Here is a 25,686-nt window from a genome sequence, read left to right as displayed (position 1 = left end):
GGTGAGGATGGCTAGAATTAGAATAAATTGTATATCTTATCTGAATGACACACCAAATCATAAAACAAATTATCGCTGCTTGGAGCAGCGAATCAAATCAGAAATAGGTTTAGTAAAAATTGTGATTCATTCCATTGAAAATTAATTAATTTTTATCTAGCGAGAACTTGTATAAAATAAACGCTTTTTATTTCCGCGATGAAGAATTTTATTGTTTTTATTTTAATATAATACCTAGAAGAAGTAAACATTTACTCAATTTTAAAGTGTTAAATCTAATCTAATTTATTTTATTTTCCGTTAATTTATATTGTTTTCTGATTTACGCTTCTGCACCATCTCCAGCTCCATCAGACGACTCGGCTGTATGCAAGTATTTCCAAGCCAATGGTACTAGAACTGATGCAGGTATTTGCCCGACGGGATATATCCAAAATCCTCTCCAAGCACTATTAAGAATGGCCGGCGGTAGAGAGCGTGCCAAATTCATGCTGGTGCCCGTATATGGTAACTATTTTATCAAAGAAAAACAAATAAAATTAGCTTCAAATGATACACAGAAGCAAAATAAAAACAAGTAAATTACCGTTGTTAAAACTAAACCACAAATCATTAACCCAAAGCGCACCGGAGCTGAGTCATGTAGTTTTGTATTGCGTTTGTCCCAAACCCCCATACAAAAGTACAGAAGAATGGCAGTCATGAAGAATTCGATCAAAACACCTTGCCATAGTTCAATAGTTGCGCTTGGCATAACAGCGCATAACGCATCGCCACGCACATTTTTTGTCAATGAGACAAATAATAGCGAATAGCCAACCATTCCTCCCAGCACTTGACTCAACATATAAAAGCAACCCATATCCCATTTCATATTACCGAGCATCATGGCAGCAATCGTAACACTTGGATTGATATGTGAGCCGGATATTGTACCGAGTGTATGTATCGAAATGTGTATGGACAGACCAAATGCTATGCCAATTTGTGGTAAGCTACGATCCCAAAATGGTAACCCATGGCCAACGACCGACGAACAACCGACACATCAAAATCGCTGTCCCAATAAACTCACTCGTGCAAACCATTAATAAATGTCTATCAAATTTCATTTTTGAAAAACTCTACACGAAATTTGTGACGAAAGTTTAATACACAAATAAAGATATGTTTAGTTTTATACTAAAGTGATGATAATAAATATACATAAATTGTTGATCACAATACAAAAAAATATCAAAAAAAAAATTGACTTAAGAATTTCCATTAAAAAAATTCTATCAAAAATCAATAAAGTTTCTCTAAATTTACACACATGAGAATTGTATTAGATTTCTACAGTAGTTATTGTTTTATTCTTCCGATGACGTTTCGCCTTCATTAAGTAGATATTTGTGAACGAATGGCATTGAGATGGCTGCTAGTAATGGACTTACATGATAAATCCAATTATGTTTCCAATACCAATTGAATAGCGCACCGGCTAAGCTTTTGGCCGGATTCATGCTCAAGTCACTCATGTAGGCCTGTTAATGGAAGAAAGAGAGTTTTTTTTAGCTAAAACTGTATATATGTTAATTGGGCTATGCCAATTTATATGGAACTGCTTTTTTCGACATCGCTCACAACACATTCAAATGCTACTACAGCGCCGACTCTTTAATTAAATTTCAAGTTTGTGTTTATGGCTAATAGTTGTAATACTATGTGTTCCTTTATAGGACTGTGGAAAATATTGAAAAATTGCACCTTTCCTAACCCAAATTGACAATACTCAGAGCATAGTTGGCCATTGTGCGCTAAATTTTTAATTCAACCTACCACTAAATGGTTCCGATATGAGCCTTATTCCTTACATTATGCTAGTCTAAATAGAAGTCTAATAGGACTCCTAATACGCTCATAAAAAGCTCCGAATTTGTCTCATAACACTCTTTAGAGTTACATTTATTTGCTTTAAATTAAAGATTAGGGTTTACTCGTTCAGGGCGTATTTTGGATGCAGATCCGAAGCAAAGATATTAAGGGAAGAATCCTTTAAATAAGAGTTATCTTTATCAACATGAAGCTATAGAAAGTGACATACCCATAATTCCTGACATGCCACAATGGTTCTTCGGTCATATGGTTTGAATTCAGCAGCAAAAAATAAGGCAAAAAACCTGCACTGGTGCATGCAGCAGCAATTACGATCACGGCACGAAGCTGAGGATATTCTTATTCCACAGCGTTACCATACATTTGTGAATTTTATAACGGCATCTTGTATAAGTCATGATAAAAAGGTAAAACCATTTACTCTCCTTGGCGGCCATAATAGTTTTTTGATTTTTAAAAAATTTTTAAAATCACTCTCTTAAACTTTGTGGAAATGCCAAACCAAAGTAAACACAAAAAAAATTGTTGGTTTGACATTTTTCACTTTTTTTAAATGCCAAAAAAAGTAAAATGCTTATGAAATAAGTGAAAAGATATTTCGAAAAGTTTTGATATCGGTTTTTATGTATGGATGCCTCAACACATCCTATTTTTGCAAAGGTACAATAGAAAAGACCTTACTTCTTAACCTCTTCTAATTAAGAAGCGAATGTTGGAGACCACCCCTATTGATTTTTAGTTCATCCTTCTTCAATTGATTGATACGTCTTTAACCCTTAAATATGCTGAAACTTCACTTTATAAGAGATCACCAGTCTCAAGGTCCTCGCTACTGCAGAAAAATGATCTTGGAGGTATTATTTGGTTTGTTTTGGTCCTTTTGCTCGCGGTTGGAAGATACATTTTTTAATTGGCGCTTAAACGTTTAGGAGATGCTGGTCGTTGCGTAACAAGTCACTCCAGCTAACCTCGTTTTTCGATAACTGCGCCAACAGGGGGCACCAAGAGAGATCAAAGTCTTCCCCCACCTGCTTCTCCGAACCTAGTGGAGATCTTCCCATAACCTGCCCACGTCAGCAAAAACGCTGTAGCTCTTCGCAGCTTAGCTAAACATCATAGTCTAGTTGAAGTATGATAGTTCGTGGAGGCTGAATTTACCGGCAGAATCGTCAAAGTCTGCCGCCGTGGTGTAGAGCTAGTGTGTTGGCCTATCCACCAAAAATATTTAAGAACATTTGTATAAATGGTATTGTATGTCCCTCGGCATTACTTTGGCACCAAAAGTTCGTCCGCCTTAGCAGATAAATTTTTGGGTCGGCACAAAACATGTATTTAGGTGAGCCAGGTCGTAGAAAAACGAATACACGATACATAGCCGTCGATTTGGATGGAAAGCTAGACCTATATATATATTTTCGCAATTTTAGCCCCATTTTAACAGCTAGAAGCTTCAAATTTCACCGAATGCTTACGTATATAGCATATATTGTTATGAAAACAACTCCAAAATAAAACAAGTAAGGACGGGACTGTCTTCGGCTGTGCCGAAGACTTCATACCTTTCATGAATGGGGCTGAACAATAATCTTATGCCGTTCGTAATCTCCGATTAATCGGATGTATAAGATAAGAAATATATAATGAACAGATCTACATACCTAAACGATTTTTAAGATAAATATAAAATAAACAAGTAAGGAAGGCTAAGTTCGGGTGTAACCGAACATTACATACTCAGTTGAGAGCTGTGGAGACAAAGTAAGGGAAATCACCATGTTGTAAAAGGAACCTAGGGTAACCCTGGAATTTGTTTGTATGACATGTGTATCAAATGGAAGGTATTAAAGAGTATTTTAAGAGGAAATGGGCCATACATCTATAGATGGACGCCATTTAGGGATATCGTCATAAAGGTGGACCAGGCCTGACTCAAGAATTTGTTTGTACGATATGGGTATCAAATGAAAGGTGTTAATAAGTATTTTAAAAGGGCGTGGGTCTTAGTTCTATAGGTAGACGCCTTTTCGAGATATCGCCATAAAGTGGACCAGGGGTGACTCTAGAATTTATTTTGTACGACATGGGTATCAAATGAAAGGTATTAATGAGTATTTTAAAAGGGAGTGAGCCTAAGTTCTATAGGTGGACGCCTTTTCGAGATATCTCCATAAAGGTAGACTAGGGGTGACTCTAGAATTTGTTTGTACGATATGGGTATCAAATGAAAGGTGTTAATGAGTATTTTAAAAGGGTGTGGGCCTTAGTTCTATAGGTGGATGCCTTTTCGAAATATCGCCATAAAGGTGGGCCAGCGGTGACTCTAGAGTTTTTGTGTACGATATGGGTATCAAATGAAAGGTGTTAATGAGTATTTTGAAAGGGTGTGGGCCTTAGTTCTATAGGTGGATACCTTTTCGAGATATCGCCATAAAGGTGGGCCAGGGGTGACTCTAGAATTTTTTTGTACGATATGGGTATCAAATGAAAGGTGTTAATGAGTATTTTAAAAAGGCGTGGGCCTTAGTTCTATAGGTGGACGCCTTTTCGAGATATCGACATAAAGGTGGACCAGGGGTGACTCTAGAATTTATTTGTACGATATGGGTATCAAATGAAAGGTGTTAATGAGTATTTTAAAAAGCAGTGGGCCATAGTTCTATATGTGGATGCCTTTTCGAGATATCGCCATAAACGTGGACCAGGGGTGACTCTAGAATGTGTTTGTTCGATATGGGTATCAAATTAAAGGTATTAATGAGGGTTTTAAAAGGGAGTGGCCCTTAATTGTATATGTGAAGGCGTTTTCGAGATATCTACCAAAATGTGGACCAGGGTGATCCAGAACATCATCTGTCGGGTACCGCTAATTTATTTATATATGTAATACCACGTACAGTATTCCTTCCAAGATTCCAAGGGCTTTTGATATCGCCCTGCAAAACTTTTTCATTTTCTTCTACTTAATATGGTAGGTGTCACACCCATTTTCCCAAGTTTTTTTCTAAAGTTATATTTTGCGTCAATAGACCAATACAATTACCATGTTTCATCCCTTTTTTCGTATTTGGTACATAATTATGGCATTTGTTTCATTTTTCGTAATTTTCGATATCGAAAAAGTGGGCGTGGTCATAGTCGGATTTCGGCCATTTTTTACACCAATACAAAGTGAGTTCAGATAAGTACCTGAACTGAGTTTAGTAAAGATATATCGATTCTTGCTCAAGTTATCGCGTTAACGGCCGAGCGGAAGGACAGACCGTCGACTATGTATAAAAACTGGGCGTGGCTTCAACCGATTTCACCCTTTTTCACAGAAAACAGTTATCGTTCTATAAGCTAAGCCTCTACCAAATTTCACAAGGATTGGTTAATTTTTGTTCGACTTATGGCATTAAAAGCATCCTAGACAAATTAAATGAAAAAGGGCGGAGCCACGCCCATTTTGAAATTTTCTTTTATTTTTGTATTTTGTTGCACCATATCATTACTGGAGTTGAATGTTGGCATAATTTACTTATATGCTGTAAAGATATTAACTTTTCTTTTAAAATTTGAATTTAAAAAAAATTTTTTTTAAAAAGTGGGCGTGGTCGTTTTCCGATTTTATTAAACAGACATAAAGTAATAAGAGTAACGTTCCTGCCAAATTTCATCACGATATCTTCAACGACTGCCAAATTACAGCTTGCAAAACTTCTAAATTACCTTCATTTAAAAGTGGGCGGTGCCACGCCCATTGCCCAAAATTTTACTAGTTTTCTATTCTGCGTCATAAGCTCAACTCACCCACCAAGTTTCATCGCTTAATGCGTATTTGGTAATGAATTATCGCACTTTTTCGATTTTTCGAAATTTTCGATATCGAAAAAGTGGGCGTGGTTATTGTCCGATATCGTTCATTTTAAATAGCGATCTGAGATGAGTGCCCAGGAATCCACATACCAAATTTCATCAAGATACCTCAAAATTTACTCAAGTTATCGTGTTAACGGACGGACGGACGGACATGGCTCAATCGAATTTTTTTTCGATACTGATGATTTTGATATATGGAAGTCTATATCTATCTCGATTCCTTTATACCTGTACAACCAACCGTTATGCAATCAAAGTTAATATACTCTGTGAGCTCTGCTCAACTGAGTATAAAATTAGGTAGGTACTTTGTGTGAGGATGCAAAGTTTCAGGTTTTTTGTGGTCTGTGTGTAAAAACTATGACTACGAATCACGTATTTCAACAATATATGACGTAAACGTAACTATTTGATGAAATTTGATGATTTTTGAAGCTTCTAACCGTAAAAAAGGGCCAAAAAATACAGTTTATATGGGGTATATAATATATATACAGCCGATCTCTATGATTTTTTGACACAGCAATATATACTATATACCTAAGCAATCGGTGAAATTTGAAGCTTATAGCTGTTAAAATGGGGTAGAAATTGCGAAAAGTTTCTTATCTGAACAATCGGTTGAATGAGATATATACTATATATACAACCGATATCTATGATTTTTCCAGACATCAATATATGCTATACACGTAAGCATTTGGTGAAATTTGAAGCTTCTAGCTGTTAAAATGGGGCAGAAATCGCAAAAAAAAAATATATATACTATATATATACTATATATACCATCATATATATATTATATATATCACCGATCTCTATGATTTTTTGACACAGCAATATATACTATATACGTAAGCATTCGGTGAAATTTGAAGCTTCTAGCTGTTAAAATGGGGCTAAAATTGCGAAAATATATATATATACTATATATATATACTATATATACCACCATATATATACTATATATACCACCATATATATACTATATATACCACCGATCTTTATGATTTTTTCAGACAACAATATATGCTATATACGTAAGCATTCGTTGAAATTTGAAGCCTCTAGCTCTTAAAATAGGGCAGTAATTACGAAAAGTTTCTTATCTGAACAATCGGTTGTGTGGGATATATACTATATGTACGACCGATCTCATCAATTTTTTCAGGCAACAGTATGTGTAATATACGAAATTATATGGTGAAGTTTGAAGCTTCAATCTGTTAAATTGAGTAAGATATGACAAAAATCCTCTTTTTCTGAAAAATCGGTTGTATGGAGGATATATGCTATAGTGGTCCGATCCGGCCGCTTCCGACAAATGTCTAATCGGACACCCAAATACACCCGCTCACCAAATTTTATCAAGATATCTCAAAAATTGAGATACGGACAGACGGACATGGCTAAATCAACTCAGCTCTTCAACCTGATTATTTCGGTATACTTAATGTTGGGTCTATCTATTTTCCTTTAAGGACTTACAATTTTGGGTTTCGTGACGAAATTAATATACCATTTCATTTTCATGAAAGGTATAACAAGTAAGGAAGGTTAAGTTCGTGTGTAACCGAAGATTAAATACTCAGTTGAGAGCTATGGTGACAACATAAGAGAAAATAACCATGTAGGAAAATCAACCGAGGGTAACCCTGGAATGTGTTTGTATGACATGCGTATCAAATGAGAGGTATGAAAGAGTATTTTATGAGGGAGTGGGCCATAGTTCTGTAGGTGGACGCCATTTAGGGATATCGCCATAAAGGTGGATCAGGATTGACTCTATAATGTGTTTGTACGATATGGGTATAAAATTAAAGGTATTAATGAGGGTTTTAAAAGGGAGTGGTGGTAGTTGTATAGGTGGTCGCATTTCGAAATATCGGCATAAAGGTGGACCAGTAGTGGAATTCACTAACTTTTTTAACGACATTTGCCATCGCTTTATTTGCGAATCGATAACTATAACGATTTCGTTATTCAGTAACTATTTTGTATCGATATTCGTTGTATATGTGAAGGCGTTTTCCAAATATCGACCAAAATGTGGACCAGGGTGACCCAGAACATCATCTGTTGGATACCGCTAATTTATTTATATATGTATATAATACCACGAACAGTATTACTGTCAAGATTTCAAGGGGTTTTTATTTCGCCCTGCAGAACTTTTTCATTTCATTCTACTTAATATGGTAGGTGTCACCACCCATTTTACAAAGTTTTTTTCTAAAGTTATATTTTGCGCCAATAAACTAATCCAAATAACATATTTCATCCCTTTTTTTCGTATTTGGTATAGAATTATGGAATTTTTTTCGTTTTTGGTAATTTTCGATTTCGAAAAAGTGGGCGTGGTCATAGTCGGATTTCGGCCGTTTTTTATACCAATACAAAGTGAGTTCAGATAAGTACGTGAACTGAGTTTAGTAAAGATATATCGATTTTTGCTCAAGTTATCGTGTTAACGGTCGAGCGGAATGACAGATGGTCGACTGTGTATAAAAACTAGGCGTGGCTTCAACCGATTTCGCCCTTTTTCACAGAAATAAGTTACCGTCCCAGAATCTAAGCCCCCACCAAATTTCACAAGGATTGGTAAATTTTTATTCGACTTATGGCATTAAAAGTATCCGAGACAAATTAAATGAAAAAGGGCGGAGCCACGCCCATTTTGAAATTTTCTTTTATTTTTGCATTTTGTTGCACCATATCATTACTGGAGATGAATGTTGACATAATTTACTTATATACTGTAAAGATATTAAATTTTTTGTTAAAATTTGACTTTAGAAAAAAATTTTTTTTAAAAGTGGGCGTGATCGTTCTCCGATTAATTTTTATTAAGCATACATATAGTAATATGAGTAACGTTCCTGCCAAATTTCATCATGATATCTTCAACGAATGCCAAATTACAGCTTGGAAAACTTTTAAATTACCTTCTTTTAAAAGTGGGCGGTGCCACGCCTGTGCCGTCAAAACCAGGCCTTATCGTTCGATCACGATGGCCACTCCCGCGCGCACAATAATATTTCTTCTGTTGCTACAATCCGTTCGTTCGTACATTTTTTGCACTTGCTTGTGCATACATACATACATATCCGGCAACTTGACAATTCAATTCGGAACAAAAAGAAAGAAGGAAGAAACTAAAATTTTTTAAAGCGCTCCTGCTATTTTTATTAAATACTTTATTAATGTGTTGAATTGATAAATAAAGTTATAGCTGCTATTAAACATAAAATATTTCTCCTTCTTTGCCCGTAACAAATCTTTAAAAAATTTTAGTTTTTGCTTTGATTAATTACTTGGAATCGCGATCATTGTTCAGCACTTGCACGTGCCAATAAGGGCTCTTGCAAAAACCGGCGACAGTGGCTAAAGCGTTCGCAAGAATTTATCCAGCGAAATCAGCGGCATCAATTCCGAAATCAACAAATTGTACTCGAGTTTTTTCCTAGTTCACAGTATTACCTCGTGCAAAAATGTGCATTTGTAAGGTATGCGGAAAAAAGGAGGACAAATCTGCAGGGGAAAACTGGGTGCAGTGTGACGAATGTGAAGAATGGTTTCAAACATGGTTACAACTTTACCATTTGTTGCCACCAATACCCCATCACCCTCGCAAGCAGCAGCCAGGCAGACCATACCGAAAGAGTTGCCTACCTTTAGCGGCGACCCAGAAGAGTGGCCGATGTTCATCAGCACCTATGAGTACAGTACGTCCATAGCAGGGTTTTCAAACGTAGAAAATATGCTGCGTTTGCAGCGTTGCCTAAAAGGTAAAGCACGCGAGTTGGTGAAGGACAAGTTGCTCCTTCCAACTATGGTACCCGATGTTCTCAGCACACTAAATAAGTTTTTCGGTAGACCAGAATACATTTTGGAACGAATCATCGCTAAAGCAAGGAAAATAGCTCCTCCAAAAGACAAACTTGAGACACTCATAGAGTTTGCACTAGCTGTCCGTAATATATGTGCGACAATGCAAACTTGTAAGCTGGACGAATACCTCAACAATCCGATGCTGGTGAAAGAACTCGTTGACAAATTACCTAATCATCACAAGCTGGCTTGCGCAATGCACCCGCGTGACGGTGCACCACACATACAACAATTTAGCGAATGGCTTTATCGTATTGCCGAAGCAGCATCAACTGTAGTATCACCTGCCGTCGTTTACAAAACAAGCTCAGTTAATACACACAGCAGCAACAACGACATACAACCAAAAACCGACGCACGCCATAACCATGCTCAGGGTCGGTCAAAGCAGTATATGTCGGAATGTTTCGCGTGCAATGCTACTGATAACTACGCTGCGCTTTGCTCAACATTCAAAGACTTGCCAGTAAATGAAAGGTGGTCTATGGTAAGAAGGGTAAAGGCATGTTATCGTTGCTTGAAGACTCACCGCAAAGGCTGTTTCTCGAAGAAGGGTTGCGGTACGAACGGTTGCACACAAAAAGATCATCCGCTTCTGCATAGTGGCGGCAATGAAAATGCAATTAAGGCAGAAAACGACCAGGCCATTGTAAGCACACATCGTGCCGATAGCAACAGCAGACAGTTCTTTCGTATAATGCCAGTAAAGCTGCATGCGGCAGGTAAGACAATCGAAGTGTTCGCGTTCCTGGACGAAGGATCGTCTGTGACACTCATCGATGAGTCAACATTCAAAAGGCTCGGCATGAACGGCGTACCAGCACCAATATGTCTACAGTGGACGAGTGAAACTACGCGCAGCGAAAGCACATCGGTGCGAGCGTCAATACAAATATCCACAACAGATAACAACAGACTGCTTTGGTTAAATAACGTACATACAATAAAAATCTAGCTCTACCGGAACAATCGATGAACGCAAGCGAGCTGCGTCGCGCATACCCTTATTTAAGGGACATACCTTTACCATCTTACGATGATGTTCAACCAATGTTGCTTATATGAGCCGACAATTGGAAAATCGCTGTACCTCGAAAAATACGCGAAGGTCGTCGTCACGAGCCAATCGCATCTAAGTGTTGGTTAGGGTGGAGCATCTAAGGCGCTTCGACCGCAGCAACATATGTAACCATGCATCATTGTGAATGAAAATGGCAAGAATTACACGACGTCGTTAAAGAAAGCTTCAGCTTGGACGCCGTGAAACAACAAAATATAATGTCAAGCGACGACAAACGAGCTATTGAGATGCTGGACCAAACGTGCGCTAAAGTAAATGGGCACTTCGAAGTCGGCCTGCTATGGCGCTACGAGGACTACAGCCTGCCCGAGAGCTACAACAACGCACTTCAGCGTCTCAACTGTTTAAAGGCTAAAATTAAACGCGAGCCGTCACTGTACGAAAAAATCGATAATCAAATCCGCAATTTAATACAAAAGAATTACGCGTTTCAACTCTCGGAGGCCGACATGGCTATCAACAATAAGCATGTCTGGTACCTACCGATTTTCATAGCAACAAATCCGAACAAGCCTAATAAAATCAGACTAGTGTGGGAAGCGGCAGCGAAGTCGCATGGTACGTCATTGAATGATCATTTACTCACGGGACCAGATCTGCTACAACCTCTTATCGAAATTCTACTGAGGTTCAGAGTGGGGAAGGTGGCAATATCCGCTGACATCGCTGAAATGTTCCATAGGATAAATATTCGCGAAGAGGACATGCACGCACAACGCTTTTTGTGGTTCGACCAAATCAGCGGTCAAACAAGCGCATATGTCATGAGAGCTATGACATTCGGCATAAACTGCGGTCCATGCATTGCTCACTACGTCCGAAACAAAAATGCCGAAGAGAAACGTCGGAGGTATCCCAGAGCGTACGAGGCAATCCGAAACGCACACTACGTTGATGATTACATAGATAGCACCGAAAACGAAGAAGCCGCATTTGCGGTGGCAGACGAAGTTCGCACTGTTCATCGCGCTGGTGGATTTGATCTTAGACACTGGGCTTCGAACTCGTCTAAAGTCCTTCGACAGCTTTCAAATATTGACCCAGCAGAACAAGTCCCAGTACAATTCGGAGAGGCCGAAAAGGTTCTGGGTATGTATTGGGACTCGTATAACGACATTTTTAAGTATATTTTCAGGTTCGCACGGCTTCGTAGAGATGTCTTAGCGGAGCAGTCCGTTCCAACAAAACGTGAGGTTTTGCAGGTCCTCATGTCCATCTTCGACCCGTTGGGGCTGGTCGCTTGTTACACAGTAGGTCTGAAAATACTTTTACAGCGCGTGTGGCGAGTTAATATTGGCTGGGACGAAGAGCTCTCTGAGGAGCTTGCCGAAGGTTGGCGAAATTGGAAGCGTACGCTGCCTTTAATACAAGCAGTCGAAATTCCGAGGTGCTACTCACAACAATTTCATGATGGGGCGCGTGTAGAATTGCATACGTTCGTTGATGCAAGTGAGTACGCTTACGCAGCGGCTTGCTACTTAAGAGTAGCGCAAGAAGATATTGTCGATCTTTCGTTAGTGGCTGCGAAAAGCAAGTTCGCCCCTCTAAAACCTCTTTCCATTCCTCGTATGGAATTGCAAGCTGCGTTAATCGGCCTACGCTTGTCTCAACGTATTCTCAATGTGCGCAAACTCAACATACAAAACGTCACATATTGGTCAGATTCGAGGACGGTTTTACAATGGTTGAAGATGGACCCACGCAAATTTCAACAATTCGTTATGCATCGTATTGGCGAGATACTTGAAAACTCAGACGTCAGGCAGTGGCGATGGGTCCCAACGAAATTTAATGTGGCAGACCCAACAACCAAGGTCAGCAGTCCAGTGCCAATTACACAGTGGTTGCACGGTCCCGATTTTCTACGGAAGGCGAGCTTTGAATGGCCCGAATTCGAGCGCACCATCACTGATGACATCGATATGAGCGAGTTGCGGAAACATGTATATGCAGTGAGCAAAGTTCCATCTATACCGATAAACGTTAAATATTTTTCCGACTGGCGCAGGCTTTATAGGGCCGTCGGCACATTTATCTTATACATTGCCAAGCTAAGAGCTGCTGTACACAACTACGTCAAGCCGAACACAACTACGCCAGAGATGATCCATAGCGCAGAAAATTTTCTCATTAAGCAATTGCAGCTTGAATCATTCTCACCTGAGATCAGTGCATTATGTGCTAAGCAACCACTAAGCAAACGAAGTCAATTGTCTGGGCTAAACGCTTACCTGGACAATAATGAAGTAATGCGCATACAAGGAAGAGCCAATTCCATCGATTGCCTTATGGATGCTATAGTAATGCCGCGAGAGAGTCATACAACATTCCTAATCGTACGAGCTTATCACGAAAATTGTCACCATATGTCTCACGAAACGGTTATTAATAACCTCAAATCTTCATACTATATACCCCGTTTGCGCGTGTTGTACAAAGCGGTACGCCAATCATGTCAAAAATGCAATATTCATGCATCAGTACCTATACCACCACAAATGGCGCCTATACCCACTGCGAGACTGGCCAGCTTCGCCAAGCCATTCACTTATACCGGCGTAGATTATTTCGGGCCAATTTTCGTGAACGTTGGCAGACACAAGGAGAAGAGGTGGGTCGTACTTTTTACGTGCTTGACACTTCGTGCGGTACATTTTGAGATAGCATACAGTTTGGATACTAGCTCATGCATCATGAGTATACGTAATTTTATGGCAAGGCGCGGCACTCCGTTGGAAATATATTCCGACAATGGCACGAACTTTAGAGCAACGGAAAGGCTTATTCGTGACCAAATTATCAAAATTAATTTCAACGAAATTACTATTAAATATGATCGCATCAAGTGGCACTTTAACCCGCCAAGCGCCCCACATATGGGAGGTGCATGGGAACGCCTCGTTCGATCAGCGAAAACCACGTTACGAAGCATCTGTCCATCTTACTCATTCAACGACGAAAGTCTTCGTTGTGCTTTGATGGAAGCTGAGTTCATCATTAATTCTCGGCCGCTCACCTTTGTAAGCCTCGATTCGACTGATGACATTGCCCTGACCCCAAATCATTTGCTTATTGGGGCAGCCGACGGGTACAAGCCTGCTTGTATGGATGGCATGAACATAAGGCAGCGGTGGCGTCAAGTGCAACTATTCGGAGATCGTTTTTGGCAACGGTGGGTGAAGGAATATACACCTGTACTTACGAGACGTGTTAAATGGTTTAAGAAATGCACGCCGTTGGCGGTGGACGACATCGTAATTGCGGTAGATGAAAACCTGCCGAGAAATATGTGGCCCAAAGGTAGAATAGTGAAGACAGTGGTGGCGAAAGACGGTCAAGTAAGAAGAGTAAGCATAAAGACGAGCCTAGGAGTGATGGAAAGACCAGCGACGAAGGTGGCTAAACTGGATGTCGGCACTGAATATGGTGGTAAATAATCCGTAGGTAATTTACGAAGGGGGGATGTTGCCGTCAAAACCAGGCCTTATCGTTCGATCACGATGGCCCCCCCGCGCGCACAATAATATTTCTTCTGTTGCTACAATCCGTTCGTTCGTACATTTTTTGCACTTGCTTGTGCATACATACATACATATCCGGCAACTTGACAATTCAATTCGGAACAAAAAGAAAGAAGGAAGAAACTAAAATTTTTTAAAGAGCTCCCGCTATTTTTATTAAATACTTTATTAATGTGTTGAATTGATAAATAAAGTTATAGCTGCTATTAAACATAAAATATTTCTCCTTCTTTGCCCGTAACAACGCCCATTGTCCAAAATTTTACAAATTTTCTATTCTGCGTCATAAGTTCAACTCACCTACTAAGTTTCATCGCTTTATCCGTCTTTGGTAATGAATTATCGCACTTTTTCTGTTTTTCGAAATTTTCGATATCGAAAAAGTGGGCGTGGTTATAGTCCGATATTGTTCATTTTAAGTAGCGATCTGAGATGAGTGCTCAGGAATCTACGTACCAAATTTCATCAAGATAGCTCAAAATTTACTCAAGTTATCGTGTTAACGGACGGACGGACGGACGGACATGGCTCAATCAAATTTTTTTTCGATCCTGATGATTTTGATATATGGAAGTCTATATCTATCTCGATTCCTTTATACCTGTACAACCAACCGTTATTCAATCAAAGCTAATATATTCTGTGAGCTCTGCTCAACTGAGTATAAAAATTAAAATGTGAGAGCAGTGAGAATTTTAAATTTTTTTTAAACGTCATTTCGGCTCTCACCGGTTTTACCTTGTAATATTTATGCCATGGTACTAAATACTAATGAAGAGGTCGATGAGACGTTATGAACAAATCGATAATACGCCGACAAATTGGTAGCACTCCGATAAAATATCGTTATTACTTTTTGATAACAAAACGATAATTTTTTATAACATATCGATAACTTTTCGATAATAATCGACAGATTTTCGAAAAATAATCGATACATTTTCGATAATAAATCGATAATAATTCGACAGAATTCCGTTAACAAATTGATAACAAATAGGTAACTCTACGAAAGCGCATCGTCTCTATTCATTGTTACCGCTACGTTTCGATAAATAATCGTTAACAAATCGATTATTGTGATAACAAATCAGCGCTTTCCGATAAAAAATTGAGAGATATTTAGTAAAACATCGATAACTTTCAGTAAAATATCGTTAAATTTTCAACAAGATCTCAATAGCAAGCTGATCACAAATTGGTAAGACTCTGAAAACAATTCGTTATCATTTCTAAGCACTTTGATAAAAAATCGATAGCCCGTCTATACCTTGTTTCCATGCCTTTCCTTTACTTGTCTTGCCTTAATTCGCTGTCTGCTTTCACTCAAGTTATGTTTTATCCAAAATAATGGATATATGGAATTAACGTTAAGCGGTTCATCTTAACTGTCCCATATTTCTAAATCTTTTGTTGTTCTGATTTTGTTAACTTAAATTCAGAAACACTTTTTTTGTCATATTAAATTAATTTCCTTTTTCTATATCTTTTCTTTACTTTAAAATGAGATTGAAGAGGAGCCTATTTCTATTTCTAGTCCATTTCTTTTAATGTACTGAGAAAAGACTAACTTAATAGTAGACAATATTACTCAGGCAACATACTTACCCCACACGTCATTATCGATACTAATACGAGTCCCATGCGTAAATAAATCGATTCTTGTAAATGTTGAGTGCGTTTATCCCAAGCCGAACATTGAGCTAGAACCCATGTCGATGTCATTAGAAATTCCCAAAGACAGCCACCCATCACTGTTGTTTGTTCTGGTAGATCACTAACGCAATAGCGATTATCTCTTCCCGACCATGGTGTTGTATAATAGGCAAGCACCAAACCAAAAATATGCCCAATAAATTGTAGACCAATATAAATTATGGCCATGTCCCATTTAATTTTTCCCATGATAACACCAGCTACTGTTATACAAGGATTCATAAATGCACCAGATACACAGCCAAATGTTTGCATAACAATCATGAGGGCCAAACCATCGCACAGACCAAAGCCAAGTACGCCCAATTCGTTAATTTGAGGATCCATGCCATAACAATGCAACTGCATCCACATCGAAGAACAACAAAATTCACCAAAAATTTGCACAAAAAATAATTTATTGAATTTCATGCCAATTGCCGGTTAATGGTGAATGATGAATATGTTGATGTAAAAGAATTAGATTGGAGAGGTGAAACTTAAAAAAATACAATTGTTTATGATTTTCGGTCACACTCTACAACACGAATGCAGTTTTATTGAATTGGAAGAAATTGATTGATGAGTTTGTGAAGAAAAATGTGTACAACAAACGTTTTAAAAACAACAAAAATTAAACAAAAATGTTTTTTCACAATGACGTTGAACTCAATTACAGCATTGAGAATTAGTTTTGTTTATTCCCAGCAAACATTAGAAGTCATAAAGCAATATAAAAGGAGCCTTAAATCGGAGCATCATGAGCTCATCAAGGCGAAAATCTATGTAGCGTAGTTCTGCATGCACAAGTGTGGAGGTAGCTTTCTGGCCCTCCACAGGAAACGGCCCTTTTATCTTTATTATCATTTAGCTTGTAGGAACCGTCCCCACAAATTTTAAGGAAAACTTTAAAGGTTATCCAAACAAATTGAAAGAGAATACAGCCTTAATTTCCTCGCAAGCATGATACAAATATTACAAGGTAAAACCGGTGAGAGCCGAAATGACGTTTAAAAAAATTTTAAAATTCTCACTGCTCTCACATTATTATTTTTTTATTTTGGTGTTGTTTTCATAACAAAAATATAACAAATTCTAATATATTTGGTAATTCTATACGATAGCATGACACTCTTAATACACGTCCAAAAATATCAAGAGGGGTATCAAATGACGCGTTTTGGATCCAGGATCGAAAAGCGGAGGTAAAAAATTGTGGGTCTCTCAAGAGATATTTGCAAAAGAAATTGAAGATTTTCATGTGGTTGTTGTAATTTTGATGATTTTGTGGTACCCACAAAAAAAATTGTGAATATAAGTGTTTTGCGCGAATATAGTTTTGGTTTCCAAGCCGGTATTGGACCCACCCAAGGTAATTTTTTATAAGCGCGGCCAAAGGTCACCAATGCAGAAAGGTGCTCTGCGCAAAAATACTCGGTTTCGGAGCACTCCGGGGTCATTTTTCGGTTTTTCGTTAATATCTTTTGCACGATCTAAAATTTTTATTTTCCGCCTTCCTTGTCGAAGTCAATATGAGCCTTTTGACAACTCTCTCGGTATTTTTGGACGCGTATTACCAGTGTCATGCTGTCGTATAGAATTTCCATATATTTTTGCGTTCTAACATTAATATTATGATATTTTATCCAAAACCGAATTTTTTATTGGGGGAAATAAGTTTTTTTGGTGGGAAAGAAATATCAACGGTGAACCGCATTCCAGGATTTTAAATTCAAGAATTGTATTGTGGTTCCCCGCAAAAGGAAGAATCAGGCCACGATCCTCTTCTGAGGAATTTTCTTCAACAAATTGTTTAGAAATGTACGTAAGAGATACATATATACTCATAATAACAATTTGGTGTGATATATATCTGAGAAGATTAAGGTCTAGCTTTCCATCCAATTCGAGGGCTACGTATCGTGTATTCGTTTTTCTACGAACTGGCTCACCTAAATACATGTCTTGTGCCGACCCAAAAATTTATCTGCTAAGGCGGACGAACTTTTGGTGCCAAGGTAATGCCGAGGGACATACAATACCATTTATACAAATGTTCTTAAATATTTTTGATGGATAGGCCAACACACTAGCTCTGCACCACGGCGGCAGACTTTAACCGTTCAAGCGGTCATACTCCAACTGGACGATGATGTTTAGCTAAGCTGCGAAGAGCTACAAAGATATCCACTGGGTTCGGAGAAGCAGGTGGGGGAAGACTTTGATCTTTCTTGGTGCCCCCTGTTGGCGTCAGTTATGGCGAAACAGGGTTAGCTGGAGTGGCTTGTTACGCAACGGCCAGCATCTCCTAAACGGTTAAATGCCATTTAAAAAATGTATCTTCCAACCGCGAGGAGAAGGACCAAAACAAACCAAAGAATACCTCCAAGATCGTTTTTTCCGCAGTAGCGAGGACACTTGGGACTGCTGGTCACTTATAAAGTGAAGTTTCAGCATATTTAAGGGTTAAAAACGTATCAACCAAGTAAAGAAGGATGAGTGAAAAATCAATAGGTGTGGTCTCTAACATTCGCCTCTTAATTGGAAGAGGTTAAGAAGTAAGGCCTTTTCTTTTGTCCCTTTACAAAAATAGGACGTGTTGAGGCATCCATTATATTGGTAACTCATTTTTTTGTCATATACATAAAAACTAGAGCTTACGATTCCTTCTCGAACACAAGCGAGATTTTCGAGACCCGAGAAATCGATAACTCGACTTCTCGCGAGATTCTCGAATCTCGAAATACTAGTAATACTCGTGAGCTTCTCGACTTTCAATTGAGTCGCTGCATTGGCAGTATTCCATTGCGGTGTTTTTTAGTTGTGATTTTGTGGAAATTTTCGCTTGTCTCCGGAAGAAATCGTAAGCTCTATATAAAACAGCCAATGAATCGATTTAATTGAATGTCGAGAAGCTCGCGAGCCTTACGAGCCTTACGATTAATTCGAGATTCGAGAAATCGTACGCTCTAATAAAAACCGATTTCAAAATTTTTCGAAATATTTTTTCACTTATTTCATAAGCATTTTATTTGTTTGGCATTTAAAAAAAGTGAAAAATGTCAAAGCAACAATTTTTTTTGTGTTTTCTTTTCTACAAAGTTTAAGAGTGTGATTTTAAAATTTTTTTAAAAATCAAAAAACCATTATGGCCGCCAAGAAGAATAAATGGTTTTATCTGGTAATATTTTTATCATGCTCGCAAATGTATCGCGCGAAGTTAGTATTATTATTAAGTTCTGCATGCAGCGCTGCAGATGTACAGCTATATTTACTTCCAGCTCAACGTAACGACTTAAGTCAAATCTTGAACGTTCTGTTCTAAACTCAATGTGATGGTTATTAACATTGTGAATTCATACAAGTGGCGAATGTTTGATAAAAACGTTCACAATAGTCAGAGCTGGGTAGTAATGATTACTTTAGCTAATCAAAGTAATCAATTCCTTTCCTCCACAGCAAAGGAATTGATTACATTTCAATTCCTCAAAAAAAAAATACTAAAAGTAATTTCGTTTTTTTGAGGCTCAAGTACAAAAAATTGTTTGCTTGTAAATGAAAAAAAAAATACTTTGCTCAAATGTAATTTCTACCCCAGTACTTTCCTAAGGAATTGGAAATGTAATTGAAATTTTCCAATTACACTGCAAGGAATGATAAAAGTAATTGATAATTTCCCATTCCTCAAAGGAATTGCAAAAGTAATTGAAAAATTCTTAGTGTAAAAAATATATTTGCGATTCAATCGGTGATCTTTTGAGGCCATAGTAACCATAAGAAAATGTTTTTAAAACACAAGCACTGCCTTCAATGACTTGCAATTCTCGCCATATTTGAGGAAGGTTATGGTAAGATTGTATCATCGTAGTTTAGATTTGCTGTTGAGTGGCCGGACAATTGCTTGGTACACGGCTAGCAACGTTTCTTCATCTTTTCCCCAAGTGCTACTGGCAAGCGACTTGAGCATTTTGTTGCGGCTTTGTACTTTAGATACAACTTCGATGGCATACGTCTTGAAGGTGAGACTGTGACCGAATGTTACTGTTGTTGTTGTAGCGATAAGGTTTCTCCCCGAAGGCTTTGGGGAGTGTTATCGATGTGATGGTCCTTTGAAGGTTACAGGTCCGGTACGCTCCGGTAACACAGCACCATTAAGGTGCTAGCCCGACCATCTCGGGAACGATTAATATGACCACATTAAACCATCAGACCATCTCTCGCTCCCCACCTCCAAGTTCCAAGAGGAGCTTGGGGTCGTCAGAGCCCCGTCTGTTAGTGAAACAGGATTCGCCGCGGATAGGTGAGGTTGACAATTGGGTTTGGAGAAGCTATATATTGCGCTGTCAACCTGAATGGGTTGCGCTACACAGCCCCTTGAATCTGGTATTTTAATCGACTCTTACGACAGGCATACCTACCGCGGGTAGGTTCAGATAATTTGCAGTTTATCTTTTTATACAAAGGGGAAAGGGTGAATCTTCTATATCTTGGAGTATAGTACCGTGGTTGACTGTGTCAAAAGCTTTTGAGAGTGCTCGTAGTGCTATGTATTTTGCGGAAGCCATGCTGATGAGTGGCTAGGCGAAGATTCGCACTAAACTGAAGGAGCAGGAAGGTTTCCAATGTCTTCGCTACTGGCGAACGGAGCGATTCCGGTCGTTATAACCAAGGTTTTTAGCATTGGCATGACTACTCCATTTGGACCTATTGATTTAGAAGGTTTGGCTTTTTTATGGCTTCTTCAACCTCTGTGGGTGGATAACGGGTCACACGTCGCGTTTGTGTATATGTTCGCCTCATCCGGGGAATTAAAAGTTCCGAGCATTCAAAATTGCCGGCAAAAGCCTCTCACGCATGTCCTCCAGAGTCACCAGAGTTGTATTGCAAAGACGACGGATAAATTATCATTGTGTTTTTCGGGTTAGATAAGGACTTTACAGAATTATTTAATTAATTTTTAAACATATATCAGGTGATTTAGAATCATAGAGCTGAGCCTGGTGATATTGCAGCAAAATGGAAATCAATGTATAGATCCCAATGTCCAATCCTGTGTCGGTATATTAGGATTCTGATTCTGTAGAAGTCGCAGTGTATCCCTCGACTTCATCACGCATGGTATCCATACTTTAACTTTTGATACCGTGAGGATTTGCGCTTTATCCACCACCTCGAACTTCGCGTTCGTGTCTTGGCTTTGGAGGTTTGGAACCACTTGCTCCAGCCACAGCAAGCTCGCGGACGCTATCATCTTCACACCAGGCCTTACGTGGTCCTTCCCGTATCCTCTTAAGCAGTAGTCATCTGTCCGGAAGGATTTCTACTATCAACCAGCGCCAAAGTCAGTGACTGCCTTGCCACATCATTCATCTTCTCGGAAAAAGCCGGAGTCTTAGCTTTATCTCGCTTTGGCTTATCTCCTACTACCCTAGTTGGCACCTCACCACTTTTGATGTCCTTCCTCTGACTTGCAGCTTTCGAGGTAGTTGCTCTCTCGCTATTAGGGCCACCGGTTCTACAGCTTTAGGCCTACTTATCTTGTCTATGCGGCTGCCCTGCCTCATGGCTCTGGGACTAGGGCCTTTCAGACTCTTGAAAGCAAACTTTTCGCCTTCCGCCGAACGTTGTCTCTTTATTCTACCATTCGACGCTTCTTCCTACTCGAACCGGTTGCAGTGCCGAGAGTTTCTCGCAGCAAACCTTTTGAAATATTGCAAAATCTATCCAAATATTTGTTTTTCCTTTTTGTACCTTTCATGAAAATTAAATAGTATATTAAGTTCGATTTGGTTCTAGGAAATTGTAAGTCCTTAAAGGAGAAGGGAAAAACAAACAAATAAGCATACCGAAATGATCAGGATAAGGAACTGTTGCTATCCGTCTGTCTGTTTGAACGCAAACAATTGCCTCAATTTTTGACATATCTTGAAATTAAGAGAGCGAGTATATTTTGGTGCCCCATACAACAAATTTTTCAGAAAAAGGATTTCCGCCAATTGTTACTTGTTTAAACAATGTGGCAAGCATTGCTGTCTGCACAAATCGTCGAAAACGCCGGAAAGAAATAACAAGGAAATCGCTCCATAAATTAATTTTGTTTAAAATATGTCGGCCCTTGGTTAATTTCCCGGGAAAATAAGAAAGAAAACGGACCCAGCTGTGAATCTAAAGCATCCACAATTCTCCTTGAACATATAAAAAAATATTCATTAAAATGGATCCAGTTTTTAGGAGGAGTTTAGTCATAAACACACGTGCGTTTGATATACATATATATTTTAACGTAGGTCTGATAGGAAATTTTGCGTAACGCCTCATTGCCAAAGCGAGAGAGGTGATAAACTGCCTAACATAGTCCTTGGACCTGGTACCAGGACAAACAACGTACTGTGAGGAGGTGGACGTACAAATATCTCGACTTAAAATCAATGAGGCACAGAAGAACATCTGACCACTAAACTTTTTAAACAAGGAAGCGAAACGAAGTTCGGTGTAACTGAACATTACATACTCAGCTGAGAGCTTTGGAGACAAAATAAGGGAAAATCACCATTTAGCAAAATGAACCTATGGTAACCCTGGAATGTGTTTGTATGACATGTGTATCAAATGAAAGGTGTTAATGATTACTTAAAACGTAGTGGGCCTTAGTTCTATAGGTGGACGCCTTTTCGAGATATCGCCATAAAGGTGGACCAGGGGTGACTCTAGAATGTGTTTGTACGATGTGGGTATCAAATTAAAATTATTAATGAGGGTTTTAAAAGGGAGAGCCCTTAGTTGTATATGTGAAGGCGTTTTCGAGATATCGACCAAAATGTGGACCAGGGTGACCCAGAACATCTTCTGTCGGGTACCGCTAATTTATTTTTATATGTCATTCCACGAAAGGTATTCCTGCCAAGATTCCAAGGGCTTTTGATTTCGCCCTGCAGAACTTTTTCATTTTCTTCTACTTAATATGGTAGGTGTCACACCCATTTTACAAAGTTTTTTCTAAAGCTATATTTTGCGTCAATAAACCAATCCAATTGCCATGTTTCATCTCTTTTTTCATATTTGGTACAGAATTATGGCATTTTTTTCATTTTTCGTAATTTCCGATATCGTAAAAGTGGGCATATTTTATACCCAGATAAAGTGACTTCAGATAAGTACGTGAACTAAGTTTAAGGAAGGACAGACGGTCGACTGTGTATAAAAACTGGGCGTGGCTTCAACCGATTTCGCCCATTTTCACAGAAAACAGAATCTATGTCCCTACCAAATTTCACAAGGATTGGTAAATTTTTGTTCGACTTATGGCATTAAAAGTATTCTAGACGAATTAAATGAAAAAGGGCGGAGTTACGCCCATTTTGAAATTTTCTTTTATCTTTGTATTTTGCTGCACCATATCATTACTGGAGTCGAATGTTGACATAATTTACTTTTATACTGTAAATATATTACATTTTTTGTTAAAATTTGACTTTAAATTTTTTTTTTTTAAAGTGGGCGTGTTCGTCATCCGATTTCGCTAATTTTTATTTAGCACACATATAGTAATAGGAGTAACGTGCCTGCCAAATTTCATCATGATATCTTCAACGACTGCCAAATTACAGCTTGCAAAACTTTTAAATTACCTTCTTTTAAAAGTGGGCGGTGCCACGCCCATTGTCCAACATTTTTCTAATTTTCTATTTTGCGTCATAAGGTCAACGCACCTACCAAGTTTCATCGCTTTATCCTTCTTTGGTAATGAATTATCACACTTTTTCGTTTTTTCGAAATCTTTGATATCGAAAAAGTGGGCGTGGTTGTAGTCCGATTTCGTTCATTTTAAATAGCGATCTGAGATGAGCGCCCAGGAACCTCCTAACAAATTTCTTCCAGATACCTCAAAATTTACTCAAGTTATCGTGTTTACAGACGGACGGAGAGACGGACGGACGGACATGGCTAAATGAATTTCTTTTTTCATCCAGATCATTTTGATATATAGAAGTCTATATCTATCTCGATTAGTTTATGCCGTTACGGATTACCGTTATGAGAACAAAGTTAATATACTCTGTGAGTTCTGCTCAGCTGAGTATAAAAAAGCATTAGGCATTGACAAATGTGGTAGCACCTGGTGCCGCTATACCTTAGTTACACTTCACTTCAAACGCTTCTGAGGTTTTATACGGACGACTTGTCATTGTGTGCTCTAATATTATTTATTACAATATAGTTCAGAACAGACAACTATGGATGGATCAAAATATCAAGAATATGAGAAAAACGTTTTCCGGAACATTGACGGTGTTTACGTTATGCCAGCTGAATGTATCAAAGAAAATTAAAAAGTATGCTGCTTTCCTATAGCCACCCTTTGATAGCGGAGGAAGGAAAGGAGATCCCCTTACTTAGCTGGGAACTTTAAGAGGATAATGGTTTTATATTCACTGGTGTTTCCAAATGCTTTCAGTTACCACTCACTCGCAAGAAAAATCTGATGAAATAATGAAAAGTGTGACCCGAAAAGTCACCCACATCAACCGGAGTAAGTTCCTATACACAAACTAACTTGTAGTTTTTCAATTATTTTCGCAATTCCTTTGAGGAATGGAATGGGAAATTCGACAGTACTATTTCCATTCCTTGTAATGTAAATGGAAAATTTTCAATTACATTTGCAATTCCTTTCGAAAATACTGGGAAAGAAATTATAATTGCGCAAAGTATTTTTTTTTTTTCAATTCCAAACAAAACATTTTTTGTACTCGAGCCTCAAAAAAAGGCGAAACTACTTTTGGGGTTTTTTTTTTTTGTTTTTTGAGGAATTGAAATGTAATAAATTCCTTTGCTGTAGAGGAAAGGAATTGATTACTTTTTCCAATTACTGAGGAATGTAATGGGTAATGTAATTGAATTTAATTTACCCATCTCTGTCAATAGTAAACAGCCTAGATCACTGTTTCAGTCGTTGTTCGATCACTTAAAACATTTGCTCAATAGTGTTTATCAAACATTTTTGTAGACGACTGATATATTGTATTATTTACATATTTTGAAATGTTTGTTTAACTGGCTGCTCATATTTAATCTATTAACTAAATTTTAGAAAAGAATATTAATATGTAGTCTGATATTCTGAATACACATTTAAAAGAAAATCTGATTTGAAACACAAATGGGCAATTCGTGGCACTTCAATTTAATAACCGCGATCAAAAAACAAACCTTTCTTCCATTCTCTGGCCATTCTCGACAGCCGTTCCCCTATTAGCAATTATTTTACATGTAGGTATGGCAATGGAGGAATAGAAAGATTTTTCATTTTTATGAATTCACAATGGTTATTAATGATGACCAATTTTTAAATATACAAAATTTTTATTGAATTTAAATTTTCTATTTTCAACACACAAAGCAGCAACAAAATGATGGAATAATACTTACCATTTTTCATTTAGTTTTACGCTATTTTTGCACAGAAATGAATAGATCAAGCTGAGACCTCATTGCCATGCAGCGCTACATTTGTTTTGCGTAGTGTCAGTCAGTATTTTTAAAATATCTAAGCGCAGAACTTGCACATCTATTTTAGGCATAATGTATATACTAAGTCCTCTAATTAAAAATTCAATTATAGGCACTAAGAATAGTTTCCCTAATTAAATAATTTCTTGAAAGTCTTACTTGGGGAGAAAAACGTTTATGTAAGTATATTTTTTTATTCGTAAACCGTAATTAAATAAAACTTACAGAAAATTCTGGATATTCAATCTTTTA

General features: G+C 38.1%; 1 protein-coding gene and 1 pseudogene across 1 annotated transcript; both read right to left on the bottom strand.

Annotated features, from left to right (window-relative positions):
* Positions 1 to 200: 200 nt before the first annotated feature.
* On the bottom strand, positions 201 to 1,211 carry LOC137245729 (aquaporin-like; annotated as a pseudogene).
* A 128-nt stretch (positions 1,212 to 1,339) lies between these two features.
* Positions 1,340 to 16,424, bottom strand: LOC137245730 (lens fiber major intrinsic protein-like). Its single transcript, XM_067776851.1, has 2 exons — positions 15,838 to 16,424; positions 1,340 to 1,526 (listed from the first exon to the last, which is right to left on the bottom strand). The coding sequence occupies exons 1-2, from the start codon at positions 16,354 to 16,356 to the stop codon at positions 1,353 to 1,355; spliced, it is 693 nt and encodes a 230-aa protein (XP_067632952.1). The 5' UTR covers positions 16,357 to 16,424; the 3' UTR covers positions 1,340 to 1,352.
* Positions 16,425 to 25,686: the final 9,262 nt, after the last annotated feature.

This window comes from Eurosta solidaginis, chromosome 3, assembly GCF_040869045.1.
Source record: "Eurosta solidaginis isolate ZX-2024a chromosome 3, ASM4086904v1, whole genome shotgun sequence".
Classification (NCBI taxonomy): domain Eukaryota; kingdom Metazoa; phylum Arthropoda; class Insecta; order Diptera; family Tephritidae; genus Eurosta; species Eurosta solidaginis.
This window is presented reverse-complemented; position numbering and strand designations above follow the sequence as displayed.